This window comes from Pseudophryne corroboree, chromosome 5, assembly GCF_028390025.1.
Source record: "Pseudophryne corroboree isolate aPseCor3 chromosome 5, aPseCor3.hap2, whole genome shotgun sequence".
NCBI lineage: Eukaryota > Metazoa > Chordata > Amphibia > Anura > Myobatrachidae > Pseudophryne > Pseudophryne corroboree.
In genome coordinates this window covers 671,653,534-671,677,602 of record NC_086448.1, presented here as the reverse complement: position 1 = coordinate 671,677,602, position 24,069 = coordinate 671,653,534, and the positions used below count along the sequence as shown (strand labels likewise).

Here is a 24,069-nt window from a genome sequence, read left to right as displayed (position 1 = left end):
ATTGCTGCCACTTCATTGAATTTAGTAACCACACTAATGAATTAAATAATATCAGCTAGAATGGTCAATCCATAATAATTCAATCAGAAGAGTAGCTCCAGTAGATAGTGCTTGTGATCATTCTTGTCATTATCATTACTGCACTAGCTCACCAGTACCCGTACCAGATACCTCCTCCTCCTGACAGGTGTCACCAGGTCTGTATCACCAGTACCCATAACAGACACCTCCTGACAGGTGTCTCCAGGTCTGTATCACCAGTACCCGTACCAGATACCTCCTGACAGGTGTCTCCAGGTGTGTATCACCGGAACCCGTACCAGATATCTCCTGACAGGTGTCTCCAGGTCTGTATCACCAGTACCAGTAACAGACACCTCCTCCTGACAGGTGTCTCCAGGTCTGTATCACCAGTACCAGTAACAGACACCTCCTGACAGGTGTCTCCAGGTCTGTATCACCAGTACCCATAACAGACACGTCATGACAGATGTCTCCAGGTCTGTATCACCAGTACCCGTACCAGATATCTCCTGACAGGTGTCTCCAGGTGTGTATCACCAGTACCCGTACCAGATATCTCCTGACAGGTGTCTCCAGGTCTGTATCACCAGTACCAGTAACAGACACCTCCTGACAGGTGTCTCCAGGTCTGTATCACCAGTACCCATAACAAATATCTCCTGACAGGTGTCTCCAGGTCTGTATCACCAGTACCCATACCAAATACCTCCTGACAGGTGTCTCCAGGTCTGTATCACCAGTACCTGTACCAGATACCTCCTGACAGGTGTCTCCAGGTCTGTATCACTAGTACCCGTACCAGATACCTCCTGACAGGTGTCTCCAGGTGTGTATCACCAGTACCCGTAGCAGATATCTCCTGACAGGTGTCTCCAGGTCTGTATCACCAGTACCCATAACAGATACCTCCTGACAGGTGTCTTCAGGTATGTATCACCAGTACCAGTAACAGATACCTCCAGACAGGTGTCTCCAGGTCTGTATCACCAGTACCCATACCAGATACCTCCTGACAGGTGTCTCCAGGTCTGTATCACCAGTACCTGTACCAGATACCTCCTGACAGGTGTCTCCAGGTCTGTATTACCAGTACCCATAACAGATACCTCCTGACAGGTGTCTCCAGGTCTGTATCACCAGTACCCGTACCAGATACCTCCTGACAGGTGTCTCCAGGTCTGTATTACCAGTACCCATAACAGATACCTCCTGACAGGTGTCTCCAGGTCTGTATCACCAGTACCAGTAACAGATACCTCCAGACAGGTGTCTCCAGGTCTGTATCACCAGTACCCATAACAGATACCTCCTGACAGGTGTCTTCAAGTCTGTACCACCAGTACCAGTAACAGATACCTCCAGACAGGTGTCTCCAGGTCTGTATCACCAGTACCTGTATCAGACACCTCCTGACAGGTGTCTCCAGTTCTGTATCACCAGTACCAGTAACAGATACCTCCTCCTGACAGGTATCTCCTGGTCTGTATCACCGGTACCCGTAACAGACACCTCCTGACAGGTGTCTCCAGGTCTGTATCACCAGTACCTGTAACAGATACCTCCTCACAGGTGTCTCCAGGTCTGTATCAGAAACAGGGCCTGATGCAGAGGTGGCAGCAAGTAAAATATTGGGCGCAAGTGTCCCAGACGCACTTCTTATGCATTCCGATGGGCACTGCCAGCAAATCAGAGCTAGAGATCCATACAGTTTCTATAGGCGTTTCTGGGTGGTGGTAGGGGAAGTAGCGGATTTACTGCTGGGCAACAAAGGCAGCCACAGGGGGAGCGCAGTCAGGGACGGATTGAGGGCATTTCCAGGTTCAGAGGGACAGTGCTGGACAAGGCAATCGGGAAGAGTGCTGGCCACTGGATGTGAGGTGGCAGCTGGCTGCAGACTCCATGCACAGGGCTGTTTCTAGCCAATTTGGCTCCCAGTGCGAGATTTCAAAATGCACCCCCCCTCCCCCATTGGCATAATAAAAAAAATGCGCCCCCCATAGCTATAAAAAGAAAAAGCATGCGCGCCCCAAAGGCGTGCGCGCTCCCGGCAAGGCGCCGTGGCCTTATTAAAATGGGTGTGGTCTCATTGAAATGGGCATGGTCTTATCTGATATCATCACGACCACCACAGGAGGAAAACAAAAATCAAGAGTCCCCATTTTATACAGTACGGCAGGCAAGAGTCCCCATTTTACACAGTGCGGCAGGCAAGAGTCCCCATTTTATACATTACGGCAGGCAAGAGTCTCCATTTTACACATTACGGCAGGCAAGAGTCTCCATTTTACACATTACGGCAGGCAAGAGTCCCCATTTTACACATTACAGCAGGCACGTGTCCCCATTTTACACAGTGCGGCAGGCACGTGTCCCCATTTTACACAGTACGGCAGGCAAGAGTCCCCATTTTACACATTACAGCAGGCACGTGTCCCCATTTTACACAGTGCGGCAGGCACGTGTCCCCATTTTACACAGTATGCAGGCAAGAGTCCCCATTTTACACATTACGGCAGGCAAGAGTCCCCATTTTACACATTACAGCAGGCAGGAGTCCCCATTTTACACATGACAGCAGGCACTTTTCCCCATTTTACACATTACAGCAGGCACGTGTCCCCATTTTACACAGTGCGGCAGGCAAGTGTCTCCATTTTACACAGTACGGCAGGCAAGAGTTCCCATTTTACACAGTACGGCAGGCAAGAGTCCCAATTTTACACATTACAGCAGGCACGTGTCCCCATTTTACACTGTGCGGCAGGCACGTGTCCCCATTTTACACAGTACGGCAGGCAAGAGTCCCCATTTTACACATTACAGCAGGCAAGTGTTTCCCCATTTTACACTGTACGGCAGGCAAGTGTCCCCATTTTACACAGTACGCAGGCAAGAATCCCCATTTTACACATTGCGGCAGGTATGTGTCCCCATTTTACACATCACGGCAGGCAAGAGTCCCCATTTTACACATTACGGCAGGCAAGAGTCCCCATTTTACACATTACGGCAGGCAAGAATCCCCAGTTTACACATTACGGCAGGCAAGAGTCCCCATTTTACACATTATGGCAGGCAAGTGTCCCCATTTTCCACAGTGCAGCAGGCAGAGTCCCCATTTTATACAGTACGGCAGGCAAGTGTCAAGTGGGGTGAAGGAAGGGAGAGGGAGGGGGGTGGGAGAGAGAGACTACTTACATATGAAGAGGATCTTCCCGCTCTCCGGTCCGCCTCTCCTTCCTCGCGCCGGCCGCCGGTCCGCCTCCTCCTTCTAGCTTGGTTCCCCCCCTTCTTGTCATCTATACAGTACTCATGCTCGGGGGCGGAGTTTCACGTAATGACGCGTTTGCGTCGTGACGACACTACGCAACCGCGTCATTTTGCAAAACTCCTCCCCCCAAGCAGGAGTACTCAGGAAGAGGGAGGAGGGGGAGACAAGGCCTCGCAAAGTGCCACGGTGGGCGCCCCGTGCGGTTGCACGGCTCACCCGTCGCAAGAAACAGCACTGTCCATGCGGCTTATGTCCAGGGACCGGCGCTGGAAGGGGCAAGCAGGAAAGGTAGGTATGAGTGAGTGTGTGTGTGTCTGTATGTGTTGAGTGAGGCTATGGGGGAAATGTATCAGGGGTGTACAGTGAGGTAAATAGCTCAGGAGGCACTGGCCAGATTTACACGCAATATATGAGCCAAAGGGTACATGTGGTCATTATACACAGGGTCAGCAGTATATACTTATGGAAATTTGGTGAGTGTTTAGAGATGTGCGGAAATGATAGGCACTGCCTCACCTGTCATAGACTTTTTACTCCAGAGTTTTGACTATAAAAATGATTTGAATAATACGAAGAAGATATTTCGAATATATTCTTTGTATTTTTCATATATTTTATTTAGTCAAAATTCGGCATTATACGTTAGTATGACAGGAAAGGCTCTGCATCAACTCACCGCACTTTACTGCAATGTATAGGAACAAAGGAAACTCGTGCTAAAATTTATTAGTCAAAAAAGTCACATAATTTTGTGTTCTTTTTGTAATACATGAAAACAGGCATAAACAATAATGGCAGAAGAGATGGGACAGAACAAATCATACAATATACTTATATTACTAAATAGGTTCAAATAAAGTGGAGGTGATGGGTGTGCTGCTATGGGGGCAGTGTGTGTACGGCTATGGGGTAGTGTGTGTACGGCTATGGGGCAGTGTGTGTGTGGCTATGGGGTCAGTGTGTGTGTGTGTGTGTGTGTGTGTGTGTATGTGCGGCTATGGAGCAGTGTGTGTGTGCAAAAGGCTATGGGGGCCCTGTGTGTAGGTGTGCAGCTATGGGGGCCCTGTGTGTAGGTGTGCAGCTATGGGGCAGTGTGTCTGGTTGTGTATGTGTGTGTAGCTATAGGGGCAGTATGTTGGTGTGGTTATGGGCAGTGTGTATGCAGTTATGGGGACAGTGTGTGTGTGGCTATGGGGGCAGTGTGTGTGTGTGCAGCTATTGGGGAGTGTGTGTGCAGCTATGGGGCAGTGTGTGTGGCTATGGGGACTGTGTGTGTGTGTGTGTGTGTGTGTGTGTGTGTGTGTGCGTGTACGCCTATGGGACAGTGTCTGTGTGTGTGTGGCTATGGAGGCAGTGTGTATGGGCGTAGCTATGTTGTCAGTGTGCGTGGGCACGGCTATGGAGGCAATGTTTCCGGGCATTGCTATGGACGCAGTGTATGTGGGTGCCAGTGACGTGCGGTAAGGTCTGTGGCTGGGGAGGCACTGGATGAATCACTAGGCCCCCCCAATATTATTAAACAAAAAAAAAAATGGGGCTCCCCATATTTAACAAAAACCAGCACCAGGCTGAACCAGCCAGGGGGAGTAATGCCATAATGCAAGAAAAAGGTAATAAATACCCAGAGGTATTCGGGCACTATGAGGCGAGGTGCTCCGCTAAGCAGCAACCAATATATAGAGGGAAGTCACTCCCAATGTACAGCAAGAAAAAAATAGAGGGGAAGGCTGCGCTCCAAAAGGAAAGAACAATATAATTACACTAAGTGTGTTGATTTAAAACAATTTAATAAAAAATCAATTCATTAAAAACAATATTCTGTGCAATGATTATTATGCCAATTAATTAGGCGTTTCGCTGAATAGAGCTTGCAGCTTTTTCAAAGGTATACCAGATACTACTCATTGGAACAGGACAATCTCTACTTGGATCCGAACCAGCCCTCACCATCTACCAGCCATCCAGAGGAGTCACAGAGAGGCACCATCTAAGCACCACATTGCATGAGGTATTCACCTATACATGGGATATGCTATTCAATCCTCTAGCAGTGTAAGGAAATAATATTGGACTCTCTAACCTTATGCAAAAAAGACTCTCTAAATTGGACTTTTATTGGACTTTTTACATCATTCAAGGGCACAATTTGGAACGGATCCTCTGTATTACACTACGCTATATGTCCTGACCCAATATATAGGGTAAATTATTTCCTCTATTATATGAATTATGTGGCATAATAATCATTGCACAGAATATTGTTTTTAATGAATTTATTTTTTATTAAATTGTTTTAAATCAACACACTTAGTGTAATTATATTGTTCTTTCCTTTTGGAGCGCAGCCTTCCTCTCTATTTTTTTCTTGGAGTAATGCCATAGCAAGGGGAGGCAATCGGTATGGGGTCCCCCTGCCATCACATTAAACCAGTCAGCCCAGGGCTGGCATTCCTCGGACAGTGGGGACCCCTGAAAAATTGAATGGGGTTCCTCCTCCCGAGTAACAACCAGCACTGGGCTGAAAGCCCAGTGCTATGCCCCGCACCCCTAGTGGTGGTGGGTGCGGGGTTCATGCCATGCTAATATTGTTCTTTACATGCGGCCTACAGGTCCCAGCCAGCCTGCCCCAGCATGCCGGCACTTGAAGAAACGAAAGAGCCTGCATGCCCAGAAAATCAGGGCCCGCTGGCACCTGTAGTCCTCCTCTAAGAAAATATTAAAATAAATACAGAACACATTTTAAAAAAAAAAGTTTATTGTACAGCGTCTTCAGCAGGGGGCCGGCGGCCACCGCCTCCCCAGGACTTTTGAAGTCTTCAGTCTTCACCTATGGGGCCGCCGCCTCCCCAGGACTTCCCAGCATCTTCTGTCTTCACCTGGGTGGGCGGCAGCCTTTGGGCAGCTATTTTGCATGGCCTCCGCCTCCCCAGGGCTTCCCAGCGTCTTCTGTCTTGACCTTGGGGGTGGCGGCCTTTGGCCAGCTCTTTTGCATGGCCGCCGCCTCCCAGGATTTCCCGGCGTCTTCTGTCGTTGGGAACATTTGCACGCTCCCTCCCCACCGGTGGACTGACAGCCAGTGTGTGTGGGCACGGCTATGGGGGCAGTGTGTGTGGGTGAGGCTATTGGGGCAGTGCTTGTGGGCATGGCTAAGTGGGAAGTGTGTGCGAGGCTATGGGGGCAGTGTGTGTGTGTGTGTGTGTGTGTGTGTGTGTGTGTGTGTGTGGCTATGGGGGCAGTGTGTGTGTGTGTGTGTGTGTGTGTGTGTGGCTATGGGGGCAGTGTGTGTGTGTGTGTGTGTGTGTGTGTGTGTGTGTGGCTATGGGGGCAGTGTGTGTGTGTGTGTGTGTGTGTGCGTGGCTATGGGGGCAGTGTGTGTGTGTGGCTATGGGGGCAGTGTGTGTGTGTGTGTGTGTGTGTGTGTGTGTGTGTGTGTGGCTATGGGGCAGTGTGTGTGTGTGTGTGTGTGTGTGTGTGTGGCTATGGGGGCAGTGTGTGTGTGAAATTGCATGCAGTTGAGGTAGGGGGCCGCAAGCTCATATTTTGCTTAGGTCCCCATGAGATCTAAATCCAGCTCTCGATAGGGGAGGTGGCTGAATTCAGCAGGCGTGTCTGGGGCGTCAGGTACTGTGATTGTAGATGCAGTTCCACTGACATCGGCAGCCAAATACTGTTGGACATTGTGAACAGCCAGGCTTAAACTAGATAATCTGTCAGATCTAGCTGGTTGGAATGGAAATCTGGTAATGGATGAGAGCAAATGACAATCTACCATTTGCTCCCAAACACTGGAAAACTAACAAAACCTGTCGTTCATACAAATTGATAAAACACAAATTTAACCAACTTGGATGAACAACTGTTTTTGTCCATTTTGCAGCTTTTGGGAGCAAATGGTCAATTGCCATTTGCTCTCATCCATTACCAGTGGTGCAAGTAGAAAAAATTTCTTATAGGTACTGTGGCCGAATGCCACATGGGGCATGGCCAATGAAAATGGGGGCGTGATACACATGTGGGGGAGGGGCAGATAAACATATGACCCCAATAGTGCCAGATACACGTTGTCCCACAGTGCCAGATATACATTGACCCACAGTGCCAGATACACATTGCCCCAAAGTGCCAGATACACATTGCCTCACTGTGCCAGATATACAAATGCCCCCAGAGTGCCAGATATACATTTCCTCACAGTGCCAGATACACAAATGCCCCAGAGTGCCAGATACACATTGCCCCACAGTGCCAGATACACAAATGCCCCCACTGTGTCAGATATACATTGCCCCCAGTGTCAGATACAGAAATGCCCCCACAGTGCCAGATACAGAAATGCCCCCACAGTGCCAGATATGACCCCAGTACCAGATACAGAAATGCCCCCACAGTGCCAGATATGCCCCCAGTGCCAGATACAGAAATACCCCCAGTGCCAGATACACATGTCCCCTGCAGTGCCAGATATGCCTCCAGTGCCAGATACACATGTCCCCCGCAGTGCCAGATATGCCCCCAGTGCCAGGTATACATGTTCCCCAGTGCCAGATATGCCCTCAGTGCCAGATATGCCCACAGTGAAAGACACACATGCCCCCCAGAGCCAGGTATACATGCCCCCCCAGTGCCAGATATGCCCCCAGTGCCAGATATACATGTTCCCCAGTGCCAGATATGCCCCCAGTGCCAGGTATACATGTTCCCCAGTGCCAGATATGCCCTCAGTGCCAGATATGCCCCCAGTGCCAGGTATACATGTTCCCCAGTGCCAGATATGCCCCCAGTGCCATGTATACATGTTCCCCAGTGCCAGATATGCCCTCAGTGCCAGATATGCCCACAGGGAAAAACACACATGTCCCCCAGAGCCAGGTATACATGCCCCCCCAGTGCCAGATATGCCCCCAGTGCCATGTATACATGTTCCCCAGTGCCAGATATGCCCCCAGTGCCAGGTATACATGTTCCCCAGTGCCAGATATGCCCTCAGTGCCAGATATGCCCACAGTGAAAGACACACATGCCCCCCAGAGCCAGGTATACATGCCCCCCCAGTGCCAGATATGCCCCCAGTGCCAGATATACATGTTCCCCAGTGCCAGATATGCCCCCAGTGCCAGGTATACATGCCCCCCAGTGCCAGATATGCCCTCAGTGCCAGATATGACACAGTGCCAGGTATACATGTTCCCCAGTGATATGCCCCCAGTGCCAGGAATACATGTTCCCCAGTGCCAGATATGCCCTTAGTGCCAGATATACCCACAGTGCCAGGTATACATGTTCCCCAGTGATATGCCCCCAGTGCCAGGTATACATGTTCCCCGGTGCCAGATATGCCCGCAGTGAAAAACACACGTCCCCCAGTGCCAGGTATACATACCTCTCTGCCCCCATCTCCCCCTGCTCACCGCTGCTGCCGTCCTGTGTGTGTGACTGTGAGGGGAGGAGAGCGCAGCGTGCGCCTCTCCTGCCCCTCAGTAGGTGCGGGTGTCTTTCTTCAATTCAGCGCCTGGCCCGTGAGCCAATCAGAGCTCGCGGACCGGCAGCCAATGCTGAAGATCCGCGAGCTCTGATTGTCTCACGGGCCGGGCGCTGAATTGAAGAAAGACACTGAGGGGCAGGAGAGCGAATGCTGCGCTCTCCTCCCCTCATGCACTGATCAGTGATAGGGAGGGAGGCAGCGGCGCTGATCAGCGTAGGGAGGAGAGAGGCAGCGGCGGTGATCAGTGGAGGGAGGGAGGGGAGTGAGCGACGACGAGCGGCAGCCTGGCGGCGTGGATTCGGCGTACCCACGGCTAAATTGTTAAGGGTACGCTGTACCCACCCGTACCCGTCCACTTGCACCGCTGTCCATTACCAAATTTTCATTCCAACCAGCTAAATATGGCAGATTATCTGCCAGATAATTGTATAGTGTGTACCTAGGCATAGGATTGCTCAGATGTCTGATAGTGCGGCCATTGTGCACTGGATGGTGCACCATTCTGAGCACAGCTGCAGATGAGAGCTGCAGCTGCTGGACGTCTTAATAGACAGCACATTGGCTGCAGCATTAGCATAATAATACTATAGCAGATGAGACAAAAGTCACAGCTGCTACTGCTTAGTGACCACCTCTGCATCAGGCTTGCAGTTACTTACATATGTGCTTTCTGTACATAACATACACCTGGCAAGCCTTCCATCTCTTGTTCCGCTTCTACAACTATAGCGAGTTGTAACTTGTAAGTATAAGATGCAGCAAATCTATGTAAGTATGTATACTGTTACATACTTACATATGTGCAGTGCAGAAATAATTATTGTACACCAATGAAACAGGGTTGGTTTATAATGGTGGAAGCGCCACTTGTTTGTGTGAAACCAGACCGTATATAGTCGAATGAGATCTTCACTAAACTGTGATTTCTTGAATTGAATACAGTCATGGATGGACTGGGGCCACAATTCATCCCTGGCATCTGTGAATGCGCGCGCTGAAGGCATGGGGGGTGCGTGCATGGCAGAGGGGGCGCATGGGCACGGCGCACTGGGACATGCGCCTCTCCTCTGCCTTGGTCACTGCTTCCCATGCACGAGTTCAGGATTTTGCCCGTGCTGCACCCCTTCAGTGGAATGCGCTCCCCCGCTCCATTAGACTCTCCCCGAATTAAGCCCAGTGTTTCCCAGCCTCGGTCCTCAAGGCACAATAACAGTCCTGGTTTTAGTGATATCCAGGCTTGAACACAGGTGACTTAATTAGTACCTCAGTTATTTTGATTTAACCATCTGTGCTGAAGAATGGATATCACTAAAACCTGCACTGTTGGTGTGCCTTGAGGACCGCGGTTGGGAATGCCTGACATAGGCCCTCATTCCGAGTTGTTCGCTCGCTAGCTGCTTTTAGCAGCATGCAAACGCTAGGCCGCCGCCCTCTGGGAGTGTATCTTAGCTTGGCAGAATAGCGAACGAAAGATTATCAGAACTGCTAATAAATAATTCCTTGCAGTTTCTGAGTAGCTCCAGACCGACTCCTAGATTGCGATCACCTCAGTCCGTTTAGTTCCTGGTTTGACGTCACAAACACACCCTGCGTTCGGCCAGCCACTCCCCCGTTTCTCCAGCCACTCCTGCATTTTTACCTGGCACGCCTGCGTTTTTTAGCACACTCCCTGAAAACGCTGAGTTGCCGCCCAGAAACACCCACTTCCTGTCAATCACACTACGATCACTCGAGCGTAGAAAAAACGTCGCTCGAGCTTGTGTAATCTCTAAAGTTTTGTGTTAAATTACTTAACGCATGCGCACTGTGTACCATGCGCATGCGCATTTTCCACCTAATCACTTTGTTGCGAAAAGCGGCAACGAGCGAACAACTCGGAATGACCACCATAGAGCATTGAAATGTTGCATGTTTATGTAGTGTAGTGTAGAGAACATGTAATGCATGGCAATTCATAAGAAGGAATAAGGCTAGCAATGGCAGCTGTATGATTCCTCATTGGCGTGGCATTACTGTACTACATAGAATACATTTGATACAACAGACATCTGGGCTCGTTTTTGTTTTATTTATTGCAGGATTACGTAATTACTTTAGGTAGATCTGACACACTGGTAAATATTAATTGACAAATGGAATTCTCATTCAAAATGTGAGAACCCCAGGGAAACAATTGGAAAAACGTATCTGCTTACCACATAGAGGAAGAATGGGCTAGGCGTGGAGGCTTGGGGGAGTCGGGTGTGGAGAGGGTTGTAGTGATGGACAATAATAACCAAGCAAACACAAATAAAAGACAGAAATGTAAGGTATAATGTATCTGACATGCCTTCATACTGTAGATAACAAAAATGTGATATTGACACAAAAATAACGCATATAACTAATTTATCAATTGAGATCATATACAATAGGAATGTTTAGCAAAGAATGCAGTGGGCACTATTTTTCTTATTTATCTTTATATTGAAAATTGTTTTGAATCTCCGGGAACAGCTGTAAAGTCCTAACTATGCTCAGGAAATATCTCGTACTATAGGCTGCTAGCTAGAACAATCTGTTATATGGAACATACCCGTGTCAACTTTACAGATTAATATGATGTACTTTGAAAATATGTGACTGCTGAACGCAGGCAATATGCAGTAACTTATACTACAGCAAATCAATGCGTATACGATCAATATACACCATAATGCTATTACATGGGCAGTAACACATTAAGCGGATGTATTAGACTTTTACAGGTACTATTGAATGTTCGTGTATTTCAGGTCATCCGATTTTTCTTTTAAGTATGATAAGTAGTTCATTTCAGCGCTTCATGTTTGCAGTAGACACAGCTGCAAAACTAGTGTGTATGTGAACATATATATACTGTATATGGAATACATATGTATTCCCAGCGTATGAGATACCGGCTGTCACCAATTTTTATAAAAGAGTAGATGTAGTTTTAATTATCAGATCATCAAGCCAGTATATGCTGTGTGTACACATATTCCGCAGCGCTTTACAGAGAATAATTGTCCATTCACATCAATCCCAGCCTCAGTGGAGCTTAGAATCTATATTCTCTATCACATGTACACACAGACACATTCGTGCTAGGGTTAATTTTGTTGGGAGCCAATTAACCTATCAGTATATCTTTGGATTGTGGGAGGAAACCGGAGTACCCGGAGGAAACCCACGCGAGTATGGGGAGAATATACAAACTCCACACAGTTAGGGCGATGGTGGTAACTGAACCGATGACCTCAGTGCTGTGAGGCAGTAATGCTAACCATTACACCATCCGTGCTGCCCATACAGTATATATATATATATATATATATATACACACACACACACATATATATATATATATATATATACACATACTGTGTGTGTGTGTGTGTGTGTGCGTATATATATATATATATACTGTATATATATATATATATATATATATATATATATACTGCTCAAAAAAATAAAGGGGACACTTAAACAACACAATGTATCTCCAAGTCAATCACACTTCTGTGAAATCAAACTGTCCACTTAGGAAGCAACACTGATTGACAATCAATTTCACATGCTGTTGTGCAAATGGAATAGACAACAGGTGGAAATTATAGGTAATTAGCAAGACACACCCAATAAAGGAGTTGTTCTGCAGGTGGTGACCACAGACCACTTCTCAGCTCCTATGCTCTCTGGCTGATGGTTTGGTCACTTTTGAAAGCTGGCGGTGCTTTCACTCTAGTGGTAGCATGAGACGGAGTCTACAACCCACACAAGTGGCTCAGGTAGTGCAGCTCATCCAGGATGGCACATCAATGCGAGCTGTGGCAAGAAGGTTTGCTGTGTCTGTCAGCGTAGTGTCCAGAGCATGGAGGCACTACCAGGAGACAGGCCAGTACATCAGGAGATGTGGAGAAGGCCGTAGGAGGGCAACAACCCAGCAGCAGGACCGCTACCTCCGCCTTTGTGCAAGGAGGAACAGGAGGAGCACTGCCAGAGCCCTGCAAAATGACCTCCAGCAAGCCACAAATGTGCATGTGTCTACTCAAATGATCAGAAACAGACTCCATGAGGGTGGAATGAGGGCCCGACATCCACAGGTGGGGGTTGTGCTTACAGCCCAACACCGTGCAGGACGTTTGGCATTTGTCAGAGAACACCAAGATTGGCAAATTCGCCACTGGCGCCCTGTGCTCTTCACAGATGAAAGCAGGTTTTCACTAGAGATGAGCGGGTTCGGTTTCTCTGAATCCGAACCCGCACGAACTTCATGTTTTTTTTCACGGGTCCGAGCGACTCGGATCTTCCCGCCTTGCTCGGTTAACCCGAGCGCGCCCGAACGTCATCATGACGCTGTCGGATTCTCGCGAGACTCGGATTCTATATAAGGAGCCGCGCGTCGCCGCCATTTTCACACGTGCATTGAGATTGATAGGGAGAGGACGTGGCTGGCGTCCTTTCCATTTAGATTAGGAGAGAGAGAGAGAGATTGACCTGAGGCTGATACTGTAGAAGAGAGTGCAGAGTTTAGTGACTGACCACAGTGACCACCAGCAGTGCAGTTGTTTTATTTAATATATCCGTTCTCTGCCTGAAAAAAACGGTACACACAGTGACTCAGTCACATACCATATCTGTGTGCACTGCTCAGCCCAGTGTGCTGCATGCCTGCATCATCTATGTATATATTATATATCTGACTGTGCTCAGCTCACACAGCTTATAATTGTGGGGGAGACTGGGGAGCACTGCAGTGCCAGTTATAGGTTATAGCAGGAGCCAGGAGTACAAGACAGTCACATACCATATCTGTGTGCACTGCTCAGCCCAGTGTGCTGCATCATCTATGTATATATTATATATCTGACTGTGCTCAGCTCACACAGCTTATAATTGTGGGGGAGACTGGGGAGCACTGCAGTGCCAGTTATAGGTTATAGCAGGAGCCAGGAGTACATATTATATTAAAATTAAACAGTGCACACTTTTGCTGCAGGAGTGCCACTGCCAGTGTGACTGACCAGTGACCTGACCACACTGACCACCAGTATAGTTAGTAGTATACTATATTGTGATTGCCTGAAAAAGTTAAACACTCGTCGTGTGACTTCACTTGTGTGGTGTTTTTTTTTTTATTCTATAAAAAACTCATTCTGCTGACAGACAGTGTCCAGCAGGTCCGTCATTATATAATATATATACCTGTCCGGCTGCAGTAGTGATATATATATATTTTTTATATCATTATTTATCATCCAGTCGCAGCAGACACAGTACGGTAGTTCACGGCTGTAGCTACCTCTGTGTCGGCACTCGGCAGTCCATCCATAATTGTATACCACCTACCCGTGGTTTTTTTTTCTTTCTTCTTTATACATACATACTACTACATCTCTTTATCAACCAGTCTATATTAGCAGCAGACACAGTACAGTACGGTAGTTCACGGCTGTGGCTACCTCTGTGTCGGCACTCGGCAGTCCGTGCATAATTGTATACCACCTAACCGTGGTTTTTTTTTCTTTCTTCTTTATACATACATACTACGACATCTCTTTATCAACCAGTCTATATTAGCAGCAGACACAGTACAGTACGGTAGTTCACGGCTGTGGCTACCTCTGTGTCGGCACTCGGCAGTCCGTCCATAATTGTATACCACCTAACCGTGGTTTTTTTTTCTTTCTTCTTCATACATACATACTACGACATCTCTTTATCAACCAGTCTATATTAGCAGCAGACACAGTACAGTACGGTAGTTCACGGCTGTGGCTACCTCTGTGTCGGCACTCGGCAGTCCGTCCATAATTGTATACCACCTAACCGTGGTTTTTTTTTCTTTCTTCTTTATACATACATACTACGACATCTCTTTATCAACCAGTCTATATTAGCAGCAGACACAGTACAGTACGGTAGTTCACGGCTGTGGCTACCTCTGTGTCGGCACTCGGCAGTCCGTCCATAATTGTATACCACCTAACCGTGGTTTTTTTTTTCTTTCTTCTTCATACATACATACTACGACATCTCTTTATCAACCAGTCTATATTAGCAGCAGACACAGTACAGTACGGTAGTTCACGGCTGTGGCTACCTCTGTGTCGGCACTCGGCAGTCCGTCCATAATTGTATACCACCTACCCGTGGTTTTTTTTTCTTTCTTCTTCATACATACATACTACTACATCTCTTTATCAACCAGTCTATATTAGCAGCAGACACAGTACAGTACGGTAGTTCACGGCTGTGGCTACCTCTGTGTCGGCACTCGGCAGTCCGTCCATAATTGTATACCACCTACCCGTGGTTTTTTTTTCTTTCTTCTTCATACATACATACTACGACATCTCTTTATCAACCAGTCTATATTAGCAGCAGACACAGTACAGTACGGTAGTTCACGGCTGTGGCTACCTCTGTGTCGGCACTCGGCAGTCCGTCCATAATTGTATACCACCTACCCGTGGTTTTTTTTTCTTTCTTCTTCATACATACATACTACGACATCTCTTTATCAACCAGTCTATATTAGCAGCAGACACAGTACAGTACGGTAGTTCACGGCTGTGGCTACCTCTGTGTCGGCACTCGGCAGTCCGTCCATAATTGTATACCACCTACCCGTGGTTTTTTTTTCTTTCTTCTTCATACATACATACTACTACATCTCTTTATCAACCAGTCTATATTAGCAGCAGACACAGTACAGTACGGTAGTTCACGGCTGTGGCTACCTCTGTGTCGGCACTCGGCAGTCCGTCCATAATTGTATACCACCTACCCGTGGTTTTTTTTTCTTTCTTCTTCATACATACATACTACGACATCTCTTTATCAACCAGTCTATATTAGCAGCAGACACAGTACGGTAGTTCACGGCTGTAGCTACCTCTGTGTCGGCACTCGGCAGTCCGTCCATAATTGTATACTAGTATCCATCCATCTCCATTGTTTACCTGAGGTGCCTTTTAGTTGTGCCTATTAAAATATGGAGAACAAAAATGTTGAGGTTCCAAAATTAGGGAAAGATCAAGATCCACTTCCACCTCGTGCTGAAGCTGCTGCCACTAGTCATGGCCGAGACGATGAAATGCCAGTAACGTCGTCTGCCAAGGCCGATGCCCAATGTCATAGTACAGAGCATGTCAAATCCAAAACACCAAATATCAGTAAAAAAAAGACTCCAAAACCTAAAATAAAATTGTCGGAGGAGAAGCGTAAACTTGCCAATATGCCATTTACCACACGGAGTGGCAAGGAACGGCTGAGGCCCTGGCCTATGTTCATGGCTAGTGGTTCAGCTTCACATGAGGATGGAGGCACTCAGCCTCTCGCTAGAAAAATGAAAAGACTCAAGCTGGCAAAAGCAGTAGCACCGCAAAGAACTGTGCGTTCTTCGAAATCCCAAATCCACAAGGAGAGTCCAATTGTGTCGGTTGCGATGCCTGACCTTCCCAACACTGGACGTGAAGAGCATGCGCCTTCCACCATTTGCACGCCCCCTGCAAGTGCTGGAAGGAGCACCCGCAGTCCAGTTCCTGATAGTCAGATTGAAGATGTCAGTGTTGAAGTACACCAGGATGAGGAGGATATGGGTGTTGCTGGCGCTGGGGAGGAAATTGACCAGGAGGATTCTGATGGTGAGGTGGTTTGTTTAAGTCAGGCACCCGGGGAGACACCTGTTGTCCGTGGGAGGAATATGGCCGTTGACATGCCTGGTGAAAATACCAAAAAAATCAGCTCTTCGGTGTGGAACTATTTCAACAGAAATGCGGACAACAGGTGTCAAGCCGTGTGTTCCCTTTGTCAAGCTGTAATAAGTAGGGGTAAGGACGTTAACCACCTCGGAACATCCTCCCTTATACGTCACCTGCAGCGCATTCATAATAAGTCAGTGACAAGTTCAAAAACTTTGGGTGACAGCGGAAGCAGTCCACTGACCAGTAAATCCCTTCCTCTTGTAACCAAGCTCACGCAAACCACCCCACCAACTCCCTCAGTGTCAATTTCCTCCTTCCCCAGGAATGCCAATAGTCCTGCAGGCAATGTCACTGGCAATTCTGACGAGTCCTCTCCTGCCTGGGATTCCTCCGATGCATCCTTGCGTGTAACGCCTACTGCTGCTGGCGCTGCTGTTGTTGCTGCTGGGAGTCGATGGTCATCCCAGAGGGGAAGTCGTAAGCCCACTTGTACTACTTCCAGTAAGCAATTGACTGTTCAACAGTCCTTTGCGAGGAAGATGAAATATCACAGCAGTCATCCTGCTGCAAAGCGGATAACTGAGGCCTTGACAACTATGTTGGTGTTAGACGTGCGTCCGGTATCCGCCGTTAGTTCACAGGGAACTAGACAATTTATTGAGGCAGTGTGCCCCCGTTACCAAATACCATCTAGGTTCCACTTCTCTAGGCAGGCGATACCGAGAATGTACACGGACCTCAGAAAAAGACTCACCAGTGTCCTAAAAAATGCAGTTGTACCCAATGTCCACTTAACCACGGACATGTGGACAAGTGGAGCAGGGCAGGGTCAGGACTATATGACTGTGACAGCCCACTGGGTAGATGTATGGACTCCCGCCGCAAGAACAGCAGCGGCGGCACCAGTAGCAGCATCTCGCAAACGCCAACTCTTTCCTAGGCAGGCTACGCTTTGTATCACCGCTTTCCAGAATACGCACACAGCTGAAAACCTCTTACGGCAACTGAGGAAGATCATCGCGGAATGGCTTACCCCAATTGGACTCTCCTGTGGATTTGTGGCATCGGACAACGCCAGCAATATTGTGTGTGCATTAAATATGGGCAAATTCCAGCACGTCCCATGTTTTGCACATACCTTGAATTTGGTGGTGCAGAATTATTTAAAAAACGACAGGGGCGTGCAAGAGATGCTGTCGGTGGCCAGAAAAATTGCGGGACACTTTCGGCGTACAGGCACCACGTACAGAAGACTGGAGCACCACCAAAAACTACTGAACCTGCCCTGCCATCATCTGAAGCAAGAAGTGGTAACGAGGTGGAATTCAACCCTCTATATGCTTCAGAGGTTGGAGGAGCAGCAAAAGGCCATTCAAGCCTATACAATTGAGCACGATATAGGAGGTGGAATGCACCTGTCTCAAGCGCAGTGGAGAATGATTTCAACGTTGTGCAAGGTTCTGATGCCCTTTGAACTTGCCACACGTGAAGTCAGTTCAGACACTGCCAGCCTGAGTCAGGTCATTCCCCTCATCAGGCTTTTGCAGAAGAAGCTGGAGACATTGAAGGAGGAGCTAACACGGAGCGATTCCGCTAGGCATGTGGGACTTGTGGATGGAGCCCTTAATTCGCTTAACAAGGATTCACGGGTGGTCAATCTGTTGAAATCAGAGCACTACATTTTGGCCACCGTGCTCGATCCTAGATTTAAAGCCTACCTTGGATCTCTCTTTCCGGCAGACACAAGTCTGCTGGGGTTGAAAGACCTGCTGGTGAGAAAATTGTCAAGTCAAGCGGAACGCGACCTGTCAACATCTCCTCCTTCACATTCTCCCGCAACTGGGGGTGCGAGGAAAAGGCTCAGAATTCCGAGCCCACCCGCTGGCGGTGATGCAGGGCAGTCTGGAGCGACTGCTGATGCTGACATCTGGTCCGGACTGAAGGACCTGACAACGATTACGGACATGTCGTCTACTGTCACTGCATATGATTCTCTCACCATTGAAAGAATGGTGGAGGATTATATGAGTGACCGCATCCAAGTAGGCACGTCACACAGTCCATACTTATACTGGCAGGAAAAAGAGGCAATTTGGAGGCCATTGCACAAACTGGCTTTATTCTACCTAAGTTGCCCTCCCACAAGTGTGTACTCCGAAAGAGTGTTTAGTGCCGCCGCTCACCTTGTCAGCAATCGGCGTACGAGGTTACATCCAGAAAATGTGGAGAAGATGATGTTCATTAAAATGAATTATAATCAATTCCTCCGCGGAGACATTGACCAGCAGCAATTGCCTCCACAAAGTACACAGGGAGCTGAGATGGTGGATTCCAGTGGGGACGAATTGATAATCTGTGAGGAGGGGGATGTACACGGTGATATATCGGAGGGTGATGATGAGGTGGACATCTTGCCTCTGTAGAGCCAGTTTGTGCAAGGAGAGATTAATTGCTTCTTTTTTGGGGGGGGTCCAAACCAACCCGTCATATCAGTCACAGTCGTGTGGCAGACCCTGTCACTGAAATGATGGGTTGGTTAAAGTGTGCATGTCCTGTTTTGTTTATACAACATAAGGGTGGGTGGGAGGGCCCAAGGACAATTCCATCTTGCACCTCTTTTTTCTTTTATTTTTCTTTGCGTCATGTGCTGTTTGGGGAGGGTTTTTTGGAAGGGACATCCTGCGTGACACTGCAGTGCCACTCCTAAATGGGCCCGGTGTTTGTGTCGGCCACTAGGGTCGCTAATCTTACTCACACAGTCAGCTACCTCATTGCGCCTCTTTTTTTCTTTGCGTCATGTGCTGATTGGGGAGGGTTTTTTGGAAGGGACATCCTGCGTGACACTGCAGTGCCACTCCTAAATGGGCCCGGTGTTTGTGTCGGCCACTAGGGTCGCTAATCTTACTCACACAGTCAGCTACCTCATTGCGCCTCTTTTTTTCTTTGCGTCATGTGCTGATTGGGGAGGGTTTTTTGGAAGGGACATCCTGCGTGACACTGCAGTGCCACTCCTAAATGGGCCCGGTGTTTGTGTCGGCCACTAGGGTCGCTAATCTTACTCACACAGTCAGCTACCTCATTGCGCCTCTTTTTTTCTTTGCGTCATGTGCTGATTGGGGAGGGTTTTTTGGAAGGGACATCCTGCGTGACACTGCAGTGCCACTCCTAAATGGGCCCGGTGTTTGTGTCGGCCACTAGGGTCGCTAATCTTACTCACACAGTCAGCTACCTCATTGCGCCTCTTTTTTTCTTTGCGTCATGTGCTGATTGGGGAGGGTTTTTTGGAAGGGACATCCTGCGTGACACTGCAGTGCCACTCCTAAATGGGCCCGGTGTTTGTGTCGGCCACTAGGGTCGCTTATCTTACTCACACAGTCAGCTACCTCATTGCGCCTCTTTTTTTCTTTCCGTCATGTGCTGATTGGGGAGGGTTTTTTGGAAGGGACATCCTGCGTGACACTGCAGTGCCACTCCTAGATGGGCCAGGTGTTTGTGTCGGCCACTAGTGTCGCTTAGCTTAGTCATCCAGCGACCTTGGTGCAAATTTTAGGACTAAAAATAATATTGTGAGGTGTGAGGTATTCAGAATAGACTGAAAATGAGTGGAAATTATGGTTTTTGAGGTTAATAATAATATGGGATCAAAATGACCCCCAAATTCTATGATTTAAGCTGTTTTTTAGTGTTTTTTTAAAAAAACACCCGAATCCAAAACACACCCGAATCCGACAAAAAAAATTCGGTGAGGTTTTGCCAAAACGCGGTCGAACCCAAAACACGGCCGCGGAACCGAACCCAAAACCAAAACACAAAACCCGAAAAATTTCAGGCGCTCATCTCTAGTTTTCACTGAGCACATGTGACAGACGTGACAGAGTCTGGAGACGCCAAGGAGAACGTTCTGCTGCCTGCAGCATCCTCCAGCATGACCGGTTTGGCAGTGGGTCAGTAATGGTGTGGGGTGGCATTTCTTTGGGGGGCCGCACAGCCCTCCATGTGCTCGCCAGAGGTAGCCTGACTGCCATTAGGTACCGAGATGAGATCCTCAGACCCCTTGTGAGACCATATGCTGGTGCGGTTGGCCCTGGGTTCCTCCTAATGCAAGACAATGCTAGACCTCATGTGGCTGGAGTGTGTCAGCAGTTCCTGCAAGATGAAGGCATTGATGCTATGGACTGGCCCCCCCGTTCCCCAGACCTGAATCCATTTGAGCAAATCTGGGACATCATGTCTCGCTCCATCCACCATCGCTACGTTGCACCACAGACTGTCCAGGAGTTGGCGGATGCTTTAGTCCAGGTCTGGGAGGGGATCCCTCAGGAGACCATCCGCCACCTCATCAGGAGCATGCCCAGGCATTGTAGGGAGGTCATACAGGCACGTGGAGGCCACACACACTACTGAGCCTCATTTTGACTTGTTTTAAGGACATTACATCAAAGTTGGATCAGCCTGTAGTGTGTTTTTCCACTTTAATTTTGAGGCTGACTCCAAATCCAGACCTCCATGGGTTAATAAATTTGATTTCCATTGATAATTTTTGTGTGATTTTGTTGTCAGCACATTCAACTATGTAAAGAACAAAGTATTTAATAAGATTATTTCATTCATTCAGATCTAGGATGTGTTATTTTAGTGTTCCATTTATTTTTTTGAGCAGTGTATATACACATACATAGTGACACTTATTGGAATTGATGTGTGTGCAGGTGTAGCAGAGTTATATAGGCACACACCAGTGGATGACTATTAACACCTGTTTATTGAAGTATAGCAGGTACAGCCAAGCTCAATGTTGTATGTACACTGGTGATGGCGTATCTTGACCAAAGTGGGGTTCTATACAGCTCTCCAGCCAGTAGTAGTGCAAGGTTGTTGGAATAGCATTATATCATGCATGCAATCTATGAAGATAAGTAGGAGGCATGTCACTTCTACAGTCTCACTGTTCTATGTAAGGATCGACAAGAGTGCTTCAGCACATGTACAACAAATTGGAGGACAGGCCTCCCGGGGTCCTAGTGCCCAGCATGTATGCACAGTATGGAGACAGTGCAGCAGAGCAGTTCTTTCTAACAACACTGACACCTGAAAGTTTCATAAAAGGTACAGTGGGAGTCTGTGTAATATAAAGTACAATGGAAAATGCTGGTGCTACACAAATAAATAAATGATAATAATAATAAGGATGCTGGTAATAATAGTGTGGCACTTGATGGAATAATCATAAGTCCTCGTCATACCTCCCAACATTTCAAAAAGCAAACTTATGACATAAGTAAACCTTTTCCATGTTCTGCCCAAATCACACCCAGATTCAATCAGACCATGCCAATATCATGGCAAGCCATGTTCGTGAATCAGGACAGTTCTGCCAAAACAGAGACTTTGGAAAGTCAGGCCTCACTGCTGATATATCACATCAAGGGGCACCAGAAAGAACAGAGGTGGGGGCCTCAAGACTGTTACACTATTGTGGGGCGCTTCATTTTGATTTGGATCTTTTTAGAATAAGGGTGGGAGCGGGACTGCATCACAAGGTGGCATGATGGCATTACACAGCTTTCTAGATTTTGGCACGACAGGACTGTCCATACAAAATGGGGACAGTTGGTTGCGACACTAAGAACAAAGGTAGATCTCATTCACCTGATGCTTGATTGCGATTTGTGACTACGTTTACCATCAGTATGACAGTATAAACAGCCAATTATGGCGGCATCTTAAACTAATTTAGATTTACATCAAGGCATTATTTCTGTTCGTACATCATTGTTTTCATATATATTCACAAAACTATACAAATATTAATACATCATAATAATATCATGCTTGGTGGAGCTTTAGCTAAACGAGTGTATGTGTACTTACAACAAACTCATCTTTTGAGTCAGGAAGAAAAGACACTTCTTCAGCTGTTTGTGGCACAAGAGGAATGTCACTTGTTTTCCCATCTGTTCCATAAACGATAAAACGCACTTTTAACTCATTACTCTGTGAAGAACCATTTGCCGTTTTTACTTGTACAATCCACAATGTGCCTAAAACAAAAAAAAACAAAAGAGCATGAATTTTCCCGTAAAATAATGACAACTATGTACTAAAATTCTATGGGTAACACTAAAATGTTTCTTAATCTACAGTATATCTCCAAAGAAACTCAGAAGCCAGTGGAGTGTCATTGAACTTCATTAAGTTTATGAAATTCATCTGTCACGTTTGTGTTTGTTTGTGAACTCGAGCTGGTTACTTGGGCTGGTTGGAGCTAGAGGAACCGGGAAACTGGATGGTCTAAAGGGCCCCATACACTAGAATGATTATGCCCGATTTCAACCGATTTCGGGCATTCGGGCTGATATATTGGATGAAATTGGGCATTTTTTAGGTGTTTCCGATCCGATCCGATGCGCGTTCCTGTGAGCATCGGATCGGATCCTCCAGATTGAATGTGCTGCACATTCAATCAGACCCGACCTGGGGGCATGGCTGGGATCACCCAGGATCGCCCAAGATATACATCGTATGCAATAGGGCAGCATACAATGTATCTTGGCTGATCCTGCCCCCCGGGAGGCTGCCGGGGTGATTGCCTGCGATCGCCTCCGAAATGTGGTCACTCTAGTGTATGGGACCCTTTAGATAGCTTCTACTCATGGACAATAGTGCAAGCAGGAACAACTGTGTGAGGTTGATACATGATGAATAGCTGCTGGTGATCATGGGCACTGGAGATACAGCTGGAATCTGTATGGAACTCAGGGGTCTATTTACTAAGCCTTGGATGGAGATAAAGTCAGTGGAGATAAAGTACCAGCCAATCGTCTCCTAACTGTCATTTTTCAAACACAGCCTGAGTCATGGCAGTTATGAGCCAATTGGCTGATACTTTATCTCCAGCGACTCCAAGGCTTAGTAAATAGACCCCCTAGACACTGAGCAAACAGCCGAGGACCACTGTAGAACCGGACAGTAGCAGACTCCGGAATGAAATGGAATACAGTAGTCACCGGAATGGAACCAGAATGCAAGACACATAGGAATGGAACTAGAATGCAGGAGTCACCAGAATGGAACCGGAATGCAGGAGTCACCGGAATGGAACCGGAATGTAGTAGTCAGTAATGCGGCAAGATGGTATAGCACCAAGGGGGTAATTCAGACCTGATCGCTCGCTAGGTTTTTTTTGCAGTCCAGCGTTCGCATAGTCTTCGCCCACCGGGGAGTGTATTTTAGCTGTGCAAATGTGCATTCGCATGTGCAGCCGAGCAGTACAAAAAGAGATTGTGCAGTTTCTGAGTAGCCCAGGACTTACTCAGCCGCTGCAATCACTTCAGCCTGTCCGGGCCCGGAATTGACATCAGACATTCACCCTGCAAACGCTTGGACATGCCTGTGTTTTTCCAACCACTCACAGAAAATGGTCAGTTGCCACCCACAAACGCCTTCTTCCTGTCAATCACCTTGCAATCGGCTGTGCGAATGGATTCTTCGTAAAACCCATTGCACAGCAACGATTTGCTTTGAACACATGTGACACACCTGCGCTTTGCGGTGCATACGCTTGCGCAGTTCTGAAC

At 47.6% G+C, this 24,069-nt stretch overlaps 1 protein-coding gene across 1 annotated transcript in view; it reads right to left on the bottom strand.

Moving 5' to 3' along the window:
• RP1 (RP1 axonemal microtubule associated) overlaps window positions 1-24,069 on the bottom strand; it is a 1,008,071-nt gene that overhangs the window by 346,780 nt on the left and 637,222 nt on the right. Inside the window, exon 32 of the mRNA XM_063923729.1 lies at window positions 22,364-22,533. Coding sequence (XP_063779799.1) covers window positions 22,364-22,533 — 170 coding nt within the window. The remainder of the gene's footprint in view (window positions 1-22,363; window positions 22,534-24,069) is intronic.